Here is a 19,592-nt window from a genome sequence, read left to right on the forward strand (position 1 = left end):
ACAGCATATTGTTATAATTGTTCTATTTTATTTTATTATTAGTCACCGTTGTTAATCCCTTACTGTGCCTAATTTATAAATTAAACTTTATCATATATATATATTTAAAAAACATAGTTTATATAGGATTTGGTACTATCCACAATTTCAGTCATCTACTGGGAGTCTTGGAACATAATCCCTGTGGATAAGGGGGGACTACTGTATTAAAATATTATAGTTCTTTTTTGTAAAGAAGAAAGTAAAAATTGAGCCTGAATCTCTTTATTCATGTAAGCTTTTAGTGTTTAAAAATAATATGTAATAAAAATAAAAGGCTAGAAAATTATAACTATGGAAAGTACAAAATGAAAAGTAAAAGCTTGTATCTCCCCACTCCTATTCCCAAACGATAATCAGTGCTGGTAGTTTCTTGTGATTTGTTCCCAAAAACAAAAAATGGAGAGGGAGTGGGAACCAGACACAGTATGTGTGTGCACACACATGTGTATATGTATGACATATATACATAAAGTGCAACAAGAACCATATTGTTCTATATCTTACTTTTTCACTTAATAATACAGCATACATTAACACATCACTCTACCCCATTTTTAATAGCACATCGTTTCTATAGTATGGATATATTATAATTTATATAACTATTGTATTGATGAATACTTAAAATGTTCCATTTTTTAAATTATTGCAAACAATGCTGCTAGATACCTTCCAAATGCTTTTAAAAATCTAAATTATTTGGGATAACTAAGAGGAAAGAAAGTTTGCCACACAAGAATAAAGTTTTTGTAGGCCCATACACTAAACCAATATGTGTAACAGCCAAAATTTACACTGTTTTAGAAAACCGGCTATTGTGATACATAGAAAGAGCTGTGTAATGTGGAAACATTCTGTATGCTTCAGTCTAATATATATGAAATTAGAATAGTATGGTAATCTTATATGCCTTGATATATAGCTATGAGAGTAAAAATGTGTGTGAAGTCTTCTTTCACTACTCAAATTATGATAACAAAATGCTAGATTCAATTACAGATAGTGACTAAACCTTTAGCTGCACAAGAAATTTTGATACTAATTTCTCAAAGTTGAAAAGTAAATCTGTTAATGATTGGTTGTGTGGTGTGTGTGTGTGTGTGTGTGTGTGTGTGTGTGTGTGTGTGTATTATCTAAGTGAACATCAGTTCAGAAACTGTCTTCTTTTAAAAAAGAAAAAGAGAAATCCACAAAATGTTCTACCTTGATGTTCATCATCCTCCTTTAGTGTTTGTTCCAATAACGTGTCCAAGGCTCGGGCATAATCTTTCATTACCCAGTACGCAAGACTACGTAAGAAAGGATCAGGATGTAATCTTTTGCAATCGAATCCTGAGGCATCCTTTTGGCAGCCCAAAATCTTCTGATTTAGGATGGATAGATAAGTGGATGAAGTCTCAAAATCAGATTCATATAAACGGGCAATTACCATGGCTAGCTGGATATCTTCCATTTTTTCAAGACATACCTATAAATTTAAATATTAAGAAATACTTATTTAATGATAATTATTTAGAGATATGAAATATCCAACTGATATCCTGAAATTATCCACTATTTATATTCTCACAGTGGAGGGAAGAGGTCCAGAGGTTGAGACAGTGAAGGGTAGTTAAATACCTGCTTGAAAGGAGATTAAGGAATAGCAGGAAGATTAAGAAACTAGAACTTAGTAGCTTCCAGACTAGAAAGATCATTTATAAAAAATGCATAAAACGAAGTATATCAACACCATCTCAGACTTAGATCAATTCAAATAACATTCATCTTTAAATTAAATACCACTTATGACATCTGAATTTATATACATCAGTTCCTCTTAATTTCCAAATATATTTCCATATAAACATAATTATTACTATTTTAAAAGAATCTTCTACTTACATAGCAAATAACTTAAGAAATAAAGCCACATACTCTATTCTTACTCTCTCTGAGTTTATATTCTAAAGTAGCTACTCATCTGAGAATCTGAGGTCATTCAGGCAATACGAGCATCTCTCACTCAATCAACATTTCTCTTCTTTGCCTGAGTATCTTCTAGGCTAAACTTCCCATTTCAAAATTATAAATATTTGTTACTTTAAAAAATCATATATCTGAGATAATTCTGAAAATATGACTAATTCTAAACATAAAGTACTTTCACTTCGTTGGATATTTCCTATTTTTTCTATGATGTATTATTTCCAATTATGTTTTTCCTTCACCTGTTTGGATTGTTCATTATAATTAGGTATCCTAAAAGGAATATCTCATAAACAACAGAAATATTTGTAATTACTCTCTTAATCAGCTACCAAGATTGTGTATCAAAAAATGCGAAGTTTTACCTCTTCCCATTCACCTTCCAATATCTAAGACTACATTTCAAAACAGTATAAATTGCAATCTCAGTTCCTTATCTATGAATTTCATTTAGAAGAAAAAGAACTTAAAATATCTGCCTGTCTACACGAAGTAAGGAGATTGTGACCTATACATACTTAAATAGTTCAGAATCACAAGATGGTCAGGAAAAAGATATTCATAAACCATTTTTTCCATACACTTATAATTGAAATACATATACTTATCTTGAAATGCAATATTCTCTATATAAAATTTTTCACTTATGTTTCTACATGTATTTATTTATAATTCCATTATCATTGTGCTACTATTTAAGTTAGTAATCTCTGTAGTTATTCTCTACCCTCTATCCTTACAAACATATGACCAAACATTACAGTCTCCTCCATGATCTTCCTAGGTTTTCAAGCTCTTACAGGTATTTCATAGCATGTTTTCTTAGTTATACCTCAATGGCATCTTTCAATGAACCAGCTAACAAGAAAAAAGCAGCAGATTGTTCAAAGCGTTGTTTTCCAAGTAAAGAGAAAGCGTTTTTCAAAGCGGCTTTACGCCATCTATCTTCATTAAAGTTGTGGCTGAAAAATGTTGTCATTTTTTCATCATGCTGTGACCTGGGAACCAGAGCACAAACATCAGTGGTTAAACCAAATTTAAAAGTTTTAATCCTTTGCAGAATATATAAAAATAGAAAATGAAAACCTCAAACATCCATCTAAAAGAAGAACAATAACAACTTTAGTGGTAGGTATTTGTTATTAAGCTTCTCTTCATTTCTTCTAATAAGGAGAAAACTCAAAATACCTTATGTATACATGAATAGGAAGCAAGTGCACTCTTTACTTTCCAAAGTGCTTTTATCAACTTATTTTTAACAATATCCCACTCTTTAGTTTAAGTTCAAATGATTTTCTGCCTATTTGTTTTGCAGATAAAGGAATCAAGGCACAAAAAAGGAAACTGATTTATCTAAGTACTTTCAAAAGCATTATGTTTCTAAGTCACAGCACAATCTTCATTCCATTAAACCATATTAAATGTTGAGGAAATTTACCTAAACAGACCCCACACTACTGCTTTCTTCTTCATTGAAAGGTAGAATAATGCAGCATCCAAGGCATCATTGTTCCTTTGAAAAGAAGCTTTGGCAACCTAAACAGTCAATAAAAAGTTATACTGAATTAACTAGTTGATAAACAAATTACAACAATTAATGCTTCCCTACTACTTCCATGGCTGACAGAAACTATGCAGATGGGAAGAGCTGACTCTATTCCACAATCGCCAGTAGCTTATAATACGTGCTCCTAGAAATAACCCTTTGTATACCAGTAATTACAATAAAACTAATAACAGCAACTAGTATTTACTGACTACTTACCATGTACTACATACCTTTCACTTATCTTACTGAATCACCACGATCCAAGAGGTACTATTATTATCCCCATTTTACACATGAGGCGACTGAGACACAAAGAGGTTAAGTGAATTGCCTAAGGTCACACAGTAAGTAAGGGGTGTAAAAGGGATTAGAACCCAGGTAGTAATAAAACTGTCTAACATAGGAAACAATAAAGAATGCAGAACATTTGATAGGTGAGACCTTTTCTTTTCTTTTTTTTTTTTTTTTCTGGTCGTGCTGCACAGCTTGCAGGAAGTTAGTTCCCCAACCAGGGATCGAACTCGGGCCCCCAGCAGTGGAAGCACAGAGTCCTAACCATGGACCGCCAGGGAATTCCCAGTGAGACCTTTTCTTGAAAATTAGACATATTAAATTTCTTAATGTTTTGTAAAAGTTAAAATGCTGACTTCTATGGTACGTATATGTGATTTCACAATTTAAAACTCTCTCAACTAATATTGATACAGACAACTGTAAATAAATATCAGTTATACTCACACACATGCATACACACACTTTTAAAATACAGACAAAAATAAATGTTTTAGTTTTCTTCTTTAAACAAAATTTTCCAGTATTTTTTAAATTTTTATTTATTTATTTTTGGCTGTGTTGGGTCTTTGTTTCTGTGCGAGGGCTTTCTCTAGTTGTGGCAAGCGGGGGCTGCTCTTCATCGTGGTGCGCGGGCCTTTCACTGTCATGGCCTCTCTTATTGTGGGCATAGGCTCCAGACGCACAGGCTCAGTAGTTGTGGCTCACAGGCCTAGTTGCTCCGTGGCACGTGGGATATCTTCCCAGACCAGGGCTCGAACCCGTGTCCCCTGCATTGGCAGGCAGATTCTCAACCACTGCGCCACCAGGGAAGCCCTCCAGTATTTTTCAATCAAATTCTGACAGTTCTGAAGGACTGACACATTCTTTCTGGCATGTAATTAAAATACAGGTGGTTGAAGCTCCATTATTTTGAAGGGCTTTCAAATTTTAGTTCTTAGAAATTCCATGAGAAAAAGCCTTAATGAATACATAATTCCCCTTGTACCATAACTGATAACCTCCTTTGAGCCATATGACCAAAGTTGCTGAATTTATAAAGAACCAATCAACTCAATGTAAGTTTAAAAATTATTAAGCCAGTAACGCTGTTGTACCTAATCATACAGTTTTGAATATAGTACCATACAGACCACATATTTCTCAAAGATACTGATATAACCTCTGCAAATAACTAAGTGGAGAGGCATAACGATAAAAAACAATGGATGTTTTATTAATGAACACTGACTGATGGTAGAGCAGGAAGCTACCAAAGCATGGTAAAGAGGGGGAAAGACACCTAAAATCACATCACAAAAATGCTTTTATTCCTCTTCCCCTTTTTCAGTATTTTCTCTGCCTTCAATCATTTAACTTAGTACTTCAATGTTTAATAATTCTTACAAGAATTTTTATTCATCTTCAGCTAATGAGTTTTTGGACTGGCCAAAAATTTCCTTTGGTTTTTAAGTAAAAATAAAATATACATTTTTCATTTTCACCAAGAACTTTATTGAACAATGTATTCACCGTTTTGTTCCACTACCTCCTGCCAGTTTTCAAGCAACTTCATAATTCCGTCTTCCCAAAACTTTTTATCTTTTTGAGCAAAGAACTGTTCCAGGTGCCTTTTACAGTCTTCCAGGGAATGGAAATTTTTTCCATTAAGAGAACTTTGTAAAGACCAAAATACATGGAAATCTGAAGGTGCAATGTCTGAAGAATATAGCAGATGAATCAGAATTTCCCAGCCAAGCTGTAACAGTTTTTGCCTGGTCATCAAAGAAACACGTGGTCTTACGTTATCCTGATGGAAGATTATGTGTTTTCTGTTGACTAATTCCGGATGCTTTTTGTCAAGTGCAGCTTTCAGTTGGTCTAACTGGGAGCAGTACTTGTTGGGATTAATCGTTTGGTTTTCCGGAAGAAGCTCATCATAGAGAACTCCCTTCCAATCCCACCATATACATAACATCACCTTCCTTGGATCAAGACCGGCCTTTGGTGTGGTTGGTGGTGGTTCATTTCGCTTGCCCCATGATCTCTTCCATTCCACATTATTGTACAGTACCCACTTTTCATTACCCATCACAATTTGTTTTAGAAATGGAACGTTTTTGGTACCTTTCAGTAGAGAATTGCATGAGGAAATACGGTCAGGAAGGTTTTTTTTCGCTTAACTTACATGGAACCCAAACATCAAAGCGATTAACATAACCAAGCTGGTGCAAATGATTTTCAACGCTTGATTTGGACATTTTGAGTATGCCGGCTATCTCCCGCGTGGTATAACGTTGACTGTTTTCAGTTAATGTCTCGATTTGATCTCTGTCAACTTCAACTGGTCTACCCGACTGTGGAGCATCATCCAACTTCTCGAGAAATCTCCAGCACAAAACCTCGCAAACCACTTTTGACATGTTTGATCAGTCACAAAGCCTTCTCCATACACTGCACAAATCTTCTTTTGCGTTTCAGTTGTGTTTTTACCTTTCTTGAAATAATAAAGCATAATATGCCGAAAGTGTTGCTTTTTTCCTTCTATCTTCAATATTAAAATGGCTACACAAAAATTCACCAATTCTGATAAGCGTTTTTTTAAATCCGTGCTGATACGACAGCTGTCACAATACAATCTAAAGATTTGTTTCAAATGAAGTTGAGGACAACTAAGTACTACTAGAGCCATCCTACAGAAAAAAAACGAATGAACCTTTTGGCCAACCCAATATAACATATATTTCAAGGGGAAATTTTTACATATCCTTTTGATTTAATTTTAAGAGATAAATTACTTGTGGAAATAAATCATATGTATATATCAGAAATACTCAATTATAATGACACAACACACTGATGACAAGAAACTGAAGAGACTTTGTAGGCAACATCTGAACATTTCAGATAAAATATGTCCTCCTCTTTTTCCATTGCTTTGGGATATGAAAAAAATTTAACGGGGACTTCCTGGTGGTCCAGTGGTTAGGACTCGGTGCTTTCACTGCCGAGGGCAAAGGTCCGATCCCTGGTCTGGGAACTAACTTAAGGTCCCACAAGCCGTGTGACGTGGCCAAAAAAAAAAAATTAATGTAGATATTGTGTAATTTATATGCTATAACAATTAATTTCCCTGTACATCAGAAACTACATCTCTTGGTTGGTATGAGAACAAATTCCTTCTTACATCTGCCTATTTTGAGAAGAGAAATACTTATATATTATTGGCAGCCTTACATGTAGCAGGAAAATGACACTTTTACACTTACATTTCAAACTGTGATGTGAGGACCATGAACACCACAATCACAGGATGCTAATTCAGATGAAGATGCCACAGCCCTACCACCTCCAACCTACTAAATGAAAACTTCTGAGAGTGGAAGTGAGGGATATGTGTTTCAAACAAGTTTGCCAGGTGATTCTTCAAACACTAAAATTTAGAAACTACTACTGTAGAGGAATAAATTCCTCTTGGGAGAAATAACTTCATACTCCACAAATGTAGTATCATTAATTGTACTTCTGAGAATTTCAATGGACTCCTAAAAGTAAACAAAACAATGACAATCCCACTCTCCTAATCACGACAGAGTAGGAAGGGCACAGACTAAATCTAACACTTTTACATGATGGGAGTTTGGGCTGGTTACCCAACCTCTCTGAGTCGTAGTTCTATCAGGTGGAAAATCAAGATGGTAACATGCAGCTGACGAGAAGATTATATGAAATAATTTATGAAAAGCAACTAGAACCAAACCTGGTACACAAAAGGTGCTCAATAACAGTTAGTTTCTGTAACACTGAAAGAATTTTCAGCTTCTACTAAAAACTTTTTAACAATTTTTTTTCTACTAGAAAACGGATTCCAAAAACCCATTTTAAAATTTATAGTATGAGGGGACTTCCCTGTTGGCGCAGTGGTTAAGAATCCGCCTGCCAATGCAGGGGACACAGGTTCAATCCCTTGTCCAGGAAAATCCCACGTGCCGCAGAGCAACTAAGCCCATGCGCCACAACTACTGAGCCCACTTGCCACAACTACTGAAGCCCTAGCGCCTAGAGCCCATGCTCTGCAACAAGAGAAGCGCTGCAGTGAGAAGCCCGCGCACTGCAACAAAGAGTAGCCCTTGCATGCCGCAGCTGGAGAAAGCCCACACACAGCAACAAAGACCCAACGTGGCAAAAACAAAATTAATTAAATAAGTTAAAAAAGAAATTTATAGTATGTGTCATTTGCTGCCATAGATATGTTCTTCAAGTGCACACAAATCAAAATTTTTTGAATGGTATTTTAAAAGTGCACAGGAAGTTTGGTATTTATTAACCTAGCCATGCAGAGAATCTTTTATATAAAAAGAATGATTTGGGACTTCTCGGGCGGTCCAGAGGTTAAGACTCCACGTTTCTGTGCTTCCACTGCAGGGGTTGCGGGTTCCATCCTGGTGGGGGAACTATGATCCCGCAAGCCATGCAGTGCAGCATGCATAAATAAATGAATGAATGTATAAATAGAACCTTTTTTTCTATGTAATGTACGTAACTGACATACAGTTTGTATTTTCTTAAACTAGGATGCACCCCAACTGATAGAAAATATCTGTTCCATAAATGTTATATATTTAGTATATATGGCAAAAGACAATTGATATACTGCTTGGACATTTTATAAAGGTCAAGTTTTAGTTTTAAAGGTCCAAAAATTTTTATTTAAGAAGTTCTCAAGATCTCAAGATGTACATACTAATCCCTCACCACAGGTTTTCTGGAAGATAATATCTTTTATGCTTTAAGAAAAGACTTAACTTCAAAATCCAATGAAGTAAAGTTACCTTTTCAATGCATCTTCGAAGAGTGTTAATATTCCTGACCCACCAACCTATTCCCATAGCTCTTAACTCAGACCACTGAGGGTCCCCTCTCTGAATTGCCGGAATCATATTAATCAGCTCTTCCTCAGCCTCAGAATGAAAAGCCCAGGCAAAATGGCAAGTAGACACACCTAAATTAGAAATACAAAATAATAAATTTCAGAACTATATCAAAACAAAAACAAAACCAATTTTTTACATAATCATGTATTTATTCATTCTGGAAAGAATTTTCAAGCTGAAAAAAAGTATCAAAAGATTTCATCATTCAGGATTTTATAGTACAAGCTTCTACATACAAGAACACTGACAGGATACACAAAACCAAAATCATTCTGAAACGTATTCACTGCAAGAATAGAGACACTAAAACTTAATTGCTGGAAAGAAAGATATTTGAATATCAAGCCATTCATATGTATGTACACACACCAAACTGATCAAGAGTAAAAGCTCTGGTCAAGTCAAAATATGTTGGTCCATGTTCGTGGATGTTGCTTCACAGTGCCACTTGCTTGCAGACCATATCCTTCAGTACTGGATATGGAAAACTGCCCCATTCATCCCTCCGGCCAAGGAGCTACATATCACTTCAAAGCAAGCTTTAAACTTGATGAGAGTTCTGGGGAAGAATAGTCAGGAGGCACATTCCTCTGCCTTTGGTGCCTCAGTTAAAAAGAGTTTAAAGCGGCTTAATTACTGATGGCATATGGCAAACACTTTTATGCCCTGGTAAAAGACTGACAGGGATCTAGGCTGTATTTAGAGGCAACAAATAGGGTTTAGTGACACCCTCAGTGAGTTTGTCAACAGTTGAACAACTGATAACACTTTAATCCACTTAGAGCAGGTGAAGAAGAAACATGAGAGAAGTGAACCAAGGAGTGATGTTAGATAGTGGGAATGCCACTGCGAAGAACCCCAAGGATCCCAGCAAAGAAGCCAGGCTAGTCGAATCAGCCACCTATTAGAATCCCTTTGGAAACAAAGAAATGCCTGAGGTCAATGATGGTCTGATAGTCACATTACAACACAGGACTCCCAATGCTGTAAGGCTATCAATATTACCACATATAAGTTTTTTCATTAACAACTACTATATAGATTTTCCATATAGTTTAAAGCTTTTCTAACAATTACTGCTTCCCAACAGTTCCTTCGGAAAGTATTAAAAAAACTATTAGGACCATTTTAAATAATAATCTTAAGTCTTCTAAATTCCTCATTGATAACATTTATATACTGTGTTTGAAATCATATTACAAAATCAATGCAACAAGCCTTAACTGTCACTATAAATTTAGGGGGAAAATGGACAAAACTTAAAAACATCAGTTTGTATTTTTTCAGAACCTAAAAAGCAGATTAATTCTCTATTTAAATCTGATTCAAGAAATAATCACTGAATGAAATAACTATAAAAAAACTAACACTTTGCTTTAGAAATTGCTATTATAAGGCAATGCAAAATGCACACTTTTGCTGATATAAAAATTTTAATATAAAGTAACAATATAAAGTAATTTCTATACCCTTAAACGAAATTTGGTTGATTACATTTTTGGTATGACTAAAAGGAAACAAAAATACACACAGACATGTCAGAGGAATTTGGTTCAGAAAGAAGATTAAGAGAGCAGTAACTCTATTTGGAAATCTAACTACTAGAAGTGAAAAAAGGTATGAGGAAGAAAAAAACAAGGGGCACCAGCAGGCACTTATTTTTATTTGCCTACCAATGGCAGGCTATTCTTTGCAATATATCTCTGTTCTTCTTAGCTTGTCTACTAGCTACTTATGTTTTTCCCTGGACCATCACCTACAATAGCAGTCACTTTTCTCATCTCCAATGTTTTAACTGTATCAAAGGGAAAATGGAATTTGACAAAGCTTTAAAAATTTGAGGTGTTTTAGGTCTCCCTAGGCAATATACACAATTGTCATTAAGTGATTCAGTACCATATGACCATCATTTAAAACTAAAATTTTAAATTTTAAAACTAAAATTTGAGATACCATTTTCTAAACCTGTTCCAAATGGCGTAGATTGTTTTAAATGATAATATCAAGTGTTGCAATGAGTTGAGTTTGGGCATCATCAAACACTGGTTCTGGGAATGTAAATGAGCATGGTCTTTCTGAAAGTCACAATATTTATCAAGAATTAAGAATTTTCAGGGGAGAGGGGGAAGATGGCAGAAGAGTAAGACGCGGAGATCACACGTGGAACAGCTCCTACAGAACACCCACTGAACGCTGGCAGAAGACCTCAGACCTCCCAAAAGGCAAGAACCCCCCCACCCCCCCCCACATACCTGGGTAGGGCAAAAGAAAAAAGAAAAAATAGAGACAAAGAATAGGGACGGGACGTGCACCAGTGGGAGGGAGCTGTGAAGGAGGAAAGGTTTCCACACACTAGGAAGCCCCTTCGCGGGCGGAGACTGTGGGTGGCGGAGGGGGGAAGCTTCGGAGCCACGGAGGAGAGCGCAGCAACAGGGGTGCGGGGGGCAAAGCGGAGAGACTCCCGCACAGAGGATCAGTGCCAACCAGCACTCACCAGCCCGAGAGGCTTGTCTGCTCACCGCCGGAGTGGGCGGGGGCTGGGAACTGAGGCTCCGGCTTCATTTGGATCCCAGGGAGAGGACTGGGGGAGTGAACACAGCCTGAAGGGGCTAGTGCACCACGGCTAGCCGGGAGGGAGTCCGGGGAAAAGTCTGGACCTGACGAAGAGGCAAGAGACTTTTTCTTCCCTCTTTGTTTCCTGGTGCTCGAGGAGAGGTGATTAAGAGCGCTGCTTAGAGGAGCTCCAAAGACAGGCGCGAGTCGCGACTATCAGCGCGGATCCCAGAGACGGGCATGAGAAGCTAAGGCTGTTGCAGCCGCCACCAAGAAGCCTGTGTGCGAGCACAGGTCACTCTCCACACCTGCCCTCCCAGGAGCCTGTGTAGCCCGCCACTGCCAGTGTCCCGGGATCCAGGGACAACTTCCCCGAGAGAACGCATGGCGCCCCTCAGGCTGGTGCAACATCATGCCGGCCTCTGCCGCCGCAGGCTCGCCCCGCACTCCGTTGCCCCTCCCTCCCCATGGCCTGAGTGAGCCAGAGCCCCCGAATCAGCGGCTCCTTTAACCCTGTCCTGTCTGAGCGAAGAACAGACGCCCTCCGGGGACCTACACACAGAGGAGGGGCCAAATCCAAAGCGGAACCCCTGGAGCTGTGGGAACAAAGAAGAGAAAGGGAAATCTCTCCCAGCAGCCTCCGAAGCAGCGGATTAAAGCTCCACAATCAACTTGATGTACCCTGCATCTGTGGAATACCTGAATAGACAACAAATTATCCCAAATTGAGGAGGTGGACTTTGAGAGCAAGATATATTATTTTTTCCCCTTTTCCTCTTTTGTAGAGTGTGTATGTGTATGCTTCTGTGTGAGAATTTGTCTGTATAGCTTTGCTTTCACCATTGGTCCTAGGGTTCTGTCCGTCCATTTCTGTTTGTTTGTTTTTTGGTTTTTTACTTAAAAAATTTTTTTCTTAATAATTATTTTTTACTTTAATAACTTTATTTTATTTTATCTTACTTTATTTTATTTTATCCTTTCTTCTTTCTTTCTTTCTTTCTTTCTTTCTTCCTTTCTTTCTTTTCTTTCTTTCTTTCTTTCTTTCTTTCTTTCTACTTTTTCTCCCTTTTATTCTGAGCTGTGTGTATGAAAGGCTCTTGGTGCTACAGCCAGGAGTCAGGGCTGTGCCTCTGAGGTGGGAGAGCCAACTTCAGAACACTGGTCCACAAGAGACCTCCGAGCTCCACCTAATATCAAACAGCGAAAATCTCCCAGAGATCTCCATCTCAACGCCAACACCCAGCTTCACTCAACGACCAGCAAGCTACAGTGCAGGACACCCTATGCCAAACAACTAGCAAAACAGGAACACAACCCCACCCATTAGCAGAGAGGCTGCCTAAAATCATAATAAGGCAACAGACACCCCAAAACAAACCACCAGACATGGACCTGCCCACCAGAAAGACAAGATGAGCCTCATCCACCAGAACACAAGCACTAGTCCCCTCCACCAGGAAGCCTACACAACCCACTGAACCAACTTTAGCCACTGGGGCCAACACCAAAAACAACGGGAATTACGAACCTGGAGCCTGCGAAAAGGAGACCCCAAACACAGTAAGATAAAATGAGAAGACAGAAAAACACACAGCAGATGAAGGAGCAAGATAAAAAGCCACGAGACCTAACAAATGAAGAGGAAATAGGCAGTCTACCTGAAAAAGAATTCAGAATAATGATAGTAAAGATGATCCAAAATCTTGGAAATAGAATAGAGAAAATGCAAGAAACATTTAACAAGGACCAAGAGGAACTAAAATGGAAACAAGCAATGATGAACAACACAATAAATGAAATTAAAAATACTCTAGAAGGGATCAATAGCAGAATAACTGAGGCAGAAGAACAGATAAGTGACCTGGAAGATAAAATAGTGGAAATAACTACTGCAGAGCAGAATGAAGAAAAAAGAATGAAAAGAACTGAGGACAGTCTCAGAGACCTCTGGGACAACATTAAACACACCAACATTCGAATTATAGGGGCCCCAGAAGAAGAAGAGAAAAAGAAAGGAACTGAGAAAATATTTGAAGAGATTATAGTTGAAAACTTCCCTAATATGGGAAATGAAATCAAGTCCAGGAAACACAGAGAGTCCCATACAGGATAAATCCAGGGAGAAACATGCCAAGACACATATTAATCAAACAATCAAAAATTAAATACAAAGAAAACAAATTAAAAGCAGCAAGGGAAAAACAACAAATAACACACAAGGGAATCCCCATAAGGTTAACCGCTGATCTTTCAGCAGAAACTCTGCAAGCCAGAAGGCAGTGGCAGGACATATGTAAAGTGATGAAGGAGAAAAACCTACAACTAAGATTACTCTACCCAGCAAGGATCTCATTCAGATTTGATGGAGAAATTAAAACCTTTACAGACAAGGAAAAGCTGAGAGAGTTCAGCACCACCAAACCAGCTTTACAACAAATGCTAAAGGAACTTCTCTAGGCAAGAAATGCAAGAGAAGGAAAAGACCTACAATAACAAACCCAAAACAATTAAGAAAATGAGAATAGGAACTTACATACTGATAATTACCTTAAATGTAAATGGATTAAATGCTCCACCAAAAGACACAGACGGGCTGAATGGATACATAAACAAGACCAACATATATGCTGTCTACAAGAAACCCACTTCAGATCTAGGGACACATACAGACAGAAAGTGAGGGGATGGAACAAGATATTCCATGCAAATGGAACTCAAAAGAAAGCTAGAGTACCAATTCTCATATCAGACAAAATAGACTTTAAAATAAAGACTATCAGAAGAGACAAAGAAGGACACTACATAACGATAAAGGGATCGATCCAAGAAGAAGATAAAACAATTTTAAATATTTATGCACCCAACATAGGAGCACCTCAATACATAAGGCAAATACTAACAGCCATAAAAGGGGAAATCGACAGTAACACAATCATAGTAGGGGACTTTAACACCCCACTTTCACCAATGGACAGATCATCCAAAATGAAAATAAATAAGGAAACACAAGCTTTAAATGATACATTAAACAAGATGGACTTAGTTGATATTTATAGGACATTCCATCCAAAAACAACAGAATACACAATTTTCTCAAGTGCTCATGGAACATTCTCCAGGATAGATCATATCTTGGGTCACAAATCAAGCCTTGGTAAATTTAAGAAAATTGAAATTGTATCAAGTATCTTTTCCGACCACAATGCTATGAAACTAGACATCAATTACAGGAAAAGATCTGTAAAAAATACAAACACATGGAGGCTAAACAATACACTACTCAATAACAAAGTGATCACTGAAGAAATCAAAGAGGAAATTAAAAAATACCTAGAAACAAATGACAATGGAGACACGACGACCCAAAACCTATGGGACGCAGCAAAAGCAGCTCTAAGGGGGAAGTTTATAGCAATACAATCCCACCTTAAGAAACAGGAAACATTTCGAGTAAACAACCTGACCCTGCACCTAAAGCAATTAGAGAAAGAAGAACAAAATACCCCCAAAGCTAGCAGAAGGAAAGAAATCATAAAGATCAGATCAGAAATAAATGAAAAAGAAATGAAGGAAACGATAGCAAAGATCAACCAAACTAAAAGCTGGTTCTTTGAGAAGATAAACAAAATTGATAAACCATTAGCCAGACTCATCAAATCAATAGAATTAGAAATGAAAAAGGAGAAGTAACAACTGACACTGCAGAAATACAAAAGATCATGAGAGATTACTATAAGCAACTCTATGCCCATAAAATGGACAACCTGGAAGAAATGGACAAATTCTTAGAAATGCACAACCTGCCAAGACTGAATCAGGAAGAAATAGAAAATATGAATAGACCAATCACAAGCACTGAAATTGAAACTGTGATTAAAAATCTTCCATCAAACAAAAGCCCAGGACCCGATGGCTTCACAGGCGAATTCTATCAAACATTTAGAGAAGAGCTAACACCCATCCTTCTCAAACTCTTCCAAACAATATCAGAGGAAGGAACACTCCCAAACTCATTCTACGAGGCCACCATCACCTTGATACCAAAACCAGGCAAGGATGTCACAAAGAAAGAAAACTACAGGCCAATATCACTGATGAACATAGATGCAAAAATCCTCAACAAAATACTAGCAAACAGAATCCAACAGCACATTAAAAGGATCATACACCATGATCAAGTGGGGTTTATTCCAGGAATGCAAGGATTCTTCAATATATGCAAATCAATCAACGTGATACACCATATTAACAAGTTGAAGGAGAAAAACCATATGATCATCTCAATAGATGCAGAGAAAGCTTTCGACAAAATTCAACACCCATTGATGATAAAAACCCTGCAGAAAGTAGGCATAGAGGGATCTTTCCTCAACATAATAAAGGCCATATATGACAAACCCACAGCCAACATTGTCCTCAATGGTGAAAAACTGAAACCATTTCCACTAAGATCAGGAACAAGACAAGGCTGCCCACTCTCACCACTCTTATTCAACATAGTTTTGGAAGTTTTAGCCACAGCAATCAGAGAAGAAAAGGAAATAAAAGGAATCCAAATCGGAAAAGAAGAAGTAAAGCTGTCACTGTTTGCAGATGACATGATACTATACATACAGAATCCTAAAGATGCTACCGAAAAACTACTAGAGCTAATCAATGAATTTGGTAAAGTAGCAGGATACAAAATTAATGTACAGAAATCTCTGGCATTCCTGTACACTAATGATGAAAAATCTGAAAATGAAATCAAGAAAACACTCCCATTTACCACTGCAACAAAAAGAATAAAATATCTAGGAATAAACCTACCTAAGGAGACAAAAGACCTGTATGCAGAAAATTATAAGACACTGATGAAAGAAATTAAAGATGATACAAATAGATGGAGAGATATACCATGCTCCTGGATTGGAAGAATCAATATTGTGAAAATGACTCTACTACCCAAAGCAATCTACAGATTCAATGCAATCCCTATCAAACTACCACTGGCATTTTTCACAGAACTAGAACAAAAAATTTCAAAATTTGTTTGGAAAAGCAAAAGACCCCGAATAGCCAAAGCAATCTTGAGAACGAAAAACGGAGCTGGAGGAATCAGGCTCCCTGACTTCAGACTATACTACAAAGCTACAGTAATTAAGACAGTGTAGTACTGGCATAAAAACAGAAAGATAGATCAGTGGATCAGGATAGAAAGCCCAGAGATAAACCCACGCACATATGGCCAACTTATCTTTGATAAAGGAGGCAGGAATGTACAGTGGAGAAAGGACAGCCTCTTCAATAAGTGGTGCTGGGAAAACTGGACAGGGACATGTAAAAGTTTGAGATTAGATCATTCCCTAACACCATACACAAAAATAAGCTCAAAATGGATTAAAGACTTAAATGTAAGGCCAGAAACTATCAAACTCTTAGAGGAAAACATAGGTAGAACACTCTATGACATAAATCACAGCAAGATCCTTTTGGACCCACCTCCTAGAGAAATGGAAATAAAAACACAGATAAACAAATGGGACCTAATGAAACTTCAAAGCTTTTGCACAGCAAAGGAAACCATAAACAAGACCAAAAGACAACCCTCAGAATGGGAGAAAATATTTGCAAATGAAGCAACTGACAAAGGATTAATCTCCAAAATTTATAAACAGCTCATGCAGCTCAATAGCAAAAAAACAAACAACCCAATCCAAAAATGGGCAGAAGACTTAAATAGGCATTTCTCCAAAGAAGATATACAGACTGCCAACAAACACATGAAAGAATGCTCAACATCATTAATCATTAGAGAAATGCAAATCAAAACTACAATGAGATATCATCTCACACCAGTCAGAATGGCCATCACCAAGAAATCTAGAAACAATAAATGCTGGAGAGGGTGTGGAGAAAAGGGAACACTCTTGCACTGCTGGTGGGAATGTGAATTGGTACAGCCACTATGGAGAACAGTATGGAGGTTCCTTAAAAAACTAAAAATAGAACTACCATATGACCCAGCAATCCCACTACTAGGCATATACCCTGAGAAAACCATAATTCCAAAAGAGACATGTACCAAAATGTTCATTGCAGCTCTATTCACAATAGCCCGGAGCTGGAAGCAACCTAAGTGTCCATCATCGGGTGAATGGATAAAGAAGATGTGGCACATATATACAATGGAATATTACTCAGCCATAAAAAGAAACGAAACTGGGCTATTTGTAATGAGGTGGATAGACCTAGAGTCTGTCATACAGAGTGAAGTAAGTCAGAAAGAGAAAGACAAATACCGTATGCTAACACATATATACGGAATTAAAAAAAAAATGTCATGAAGAACCTAGGGGTAAAACAGGAATAAAGACACAGACCTACTTGAGAATGGACTTGAGGATATGGGGAGGGGGAAGGGTAAGCTGTGACAAAGCGAAAGAGAGGCATGGACATATATACACTACCAAACGTAAGGTAGATAGTGGGAAGCAGCCGCAGAGCACAGGGAGATCAGCTCGGTGCTTTGTGACCCCACCCTGGAGGGGTGGGATGGGGAGGGTGGGAGGGAGGGAGATGCATGAGGGAAGGGATGTGGGAACAGATGTATATGTATGATTGATTCACTTTGTTATAAAGCAGAAACTAATAAAAAAAAATTGTAAATATTTATGTACCCAACATTGGAGCAACTCAATACATAAGGCAAATACTAACAGCCATAAAAGGGGAAATCGACAGTAACACATTCATAGCAGGGGACTTTAACACCCCACTTTCACCAATAGACAGATCATCCAAAAAGAAAATAAATAAGGAAACACAAGCTTTAAATAATACATTAAACAAGATGGACTTAATTGATATTTATAGGACATTCCATCCAAAAACAACAGAATACACAATTTTCTCAAGTGCTCATGGAACATTTTCCAGGATAGATCATATCCTGGGTCACAAATCAAGCCTTGGTAAATTTAAGAAAATTGAAATTGTATCAAGTATCTTTTCCGACCACAACACTATGAGATTAGATATCAATTACAGGAAAAGATCTGTAAAAAATACAAACACATGGAGGCTAAACAATACACTACTTAATAACAAAGTGATCACTGAAGAAATCAAAGAGGAAATCAAAAAATACCTAGAAACAAATGACAATGGAGACACGACGCCCCAAAACCTATGGGATGCAGCAAAAGCAGTTCTAAGAGGGACATTTACAGCAATACAATCCTACCTTAAGAAACAGGAAACATCTTGAATAAACAACCTAACCTTGCACCTAAAGCAATTAGAGAAAGAAGAACAAAAAAAAAAAACCCAGAGTTAGCAGAAGGAAAGAAATCATAAAGATCAAATCAGAAATAAATGAAAAAGAAATGAAGGAAAGGATAGCAAAGATCAATAAAACTAAAAGCTAGTTCTTTCAGAACATAAACAAAATTGATAAACCATTAGCCAGACTCATCAAATCAATAGAATTAGAAATGAAAAAGGAGAAGTAACAACTGACACTGGAGAAATACAAAAGATCATGAGAGATTACTACAAGCAACTATATGCCAATAAAATGGACAACCTGAAGAAATGGACAAATTCTTAGAAATGCACAACCTGCCAAGACTGAATCAGGAAGAATCTAAAATATGAACAGACCAATCACAAGCACTGAAATTGAAACTGTGATTAAAACTCTTCCAACAAACAAAAGCCCAGGACCAGATGGCTTCACAGGCGAATTCTATCAAACATTTAGAGAAGAACTAACACCTATCCTTCTCAAACTCTTCCAAAATATAGCAGAGGGAGGAACACTCCCAAAATCAGTCTACGAGGCCACCATCACCCTGATACCAAAACCAGACAAAGATGTCACAAAGAAAGAATACCACAGGCCAATATCACTGATGAACATAGATGCAAAAATCCTCAACAAAATACAAGCAAACAGAATCCAACAGCACATTAAAAGGATCATACACCATGATCAAGTGGGGTTTATTCCAGGAATGTAAGGATTCTTCAATATATGCAAATCAATCAATGTGATACACCATATTAACAAACTGAAGGAGAAAAACCATATGATCATCTCAATAGATGCAGAGAAAGCTTTTGACAAAATTCAACACCGATTGATGATAAAAACCCTGCAGAAAGTAGGCATAGAGGGAACTTTCCTCAACATGATAAAGGCCATATATGACAAACCAACAGCCAACATCCTCCTCAATGGTGAAAAACTGAAACCATTTCCACTAAGATCAGGAACAAGACAAGGCTGCCCA

At 37.3% G+C, this 19,592-nt stretch overlaps 1 protein-coding gene across 3 annotated transcripts in view; it reads right to left on the reverse strand.

Moving 5' to 3' along the window:
• The window catches only part of DMXL2 (Dmx like 2), a 174,489-nt gene that overhangs the window by 48,704 nt on the left and 106,193 nt on the right, over window positions 1-19,592 (reverse strand). For all 3 annotated transcript variants that reach the window (XM_082620084.1, XM_082620083.1, XM_082620085.1), the window contains 4 exons: window positions 8,662-8,831; window positions 3,449-3,546; window positions 2,843-3,008; window positions 1,246-1,510 (listed from right to left, as the gene is read on the reverse strand). In XM_082620084.1, the coding sequence (XP_082476210.1) occupies window positions 1,246-1,510; window positions 2,843-3,008; window positions 3,449-3,546; window positions 8,662-8,831 (699 nt within the window). The remainder of the gene's footprint in view (window positions 1-1,245; window positions 1,511-2,842; window positions 3,009-3,448; window positions 3,547-8,661; window positions 8,832-19,592) is intronic.

This window comes from Mesoplodon mirus (assembly GCF_964341445.2).
Source record: "Mesoplodon mirus genome assembly, chromosome: 4".
NCBI lineage: Eukaryota > Metazoa > Chordata > Mammalia > Artiodactyla > Ziphiidae > Mesoplodon > Mesoplodon mirus.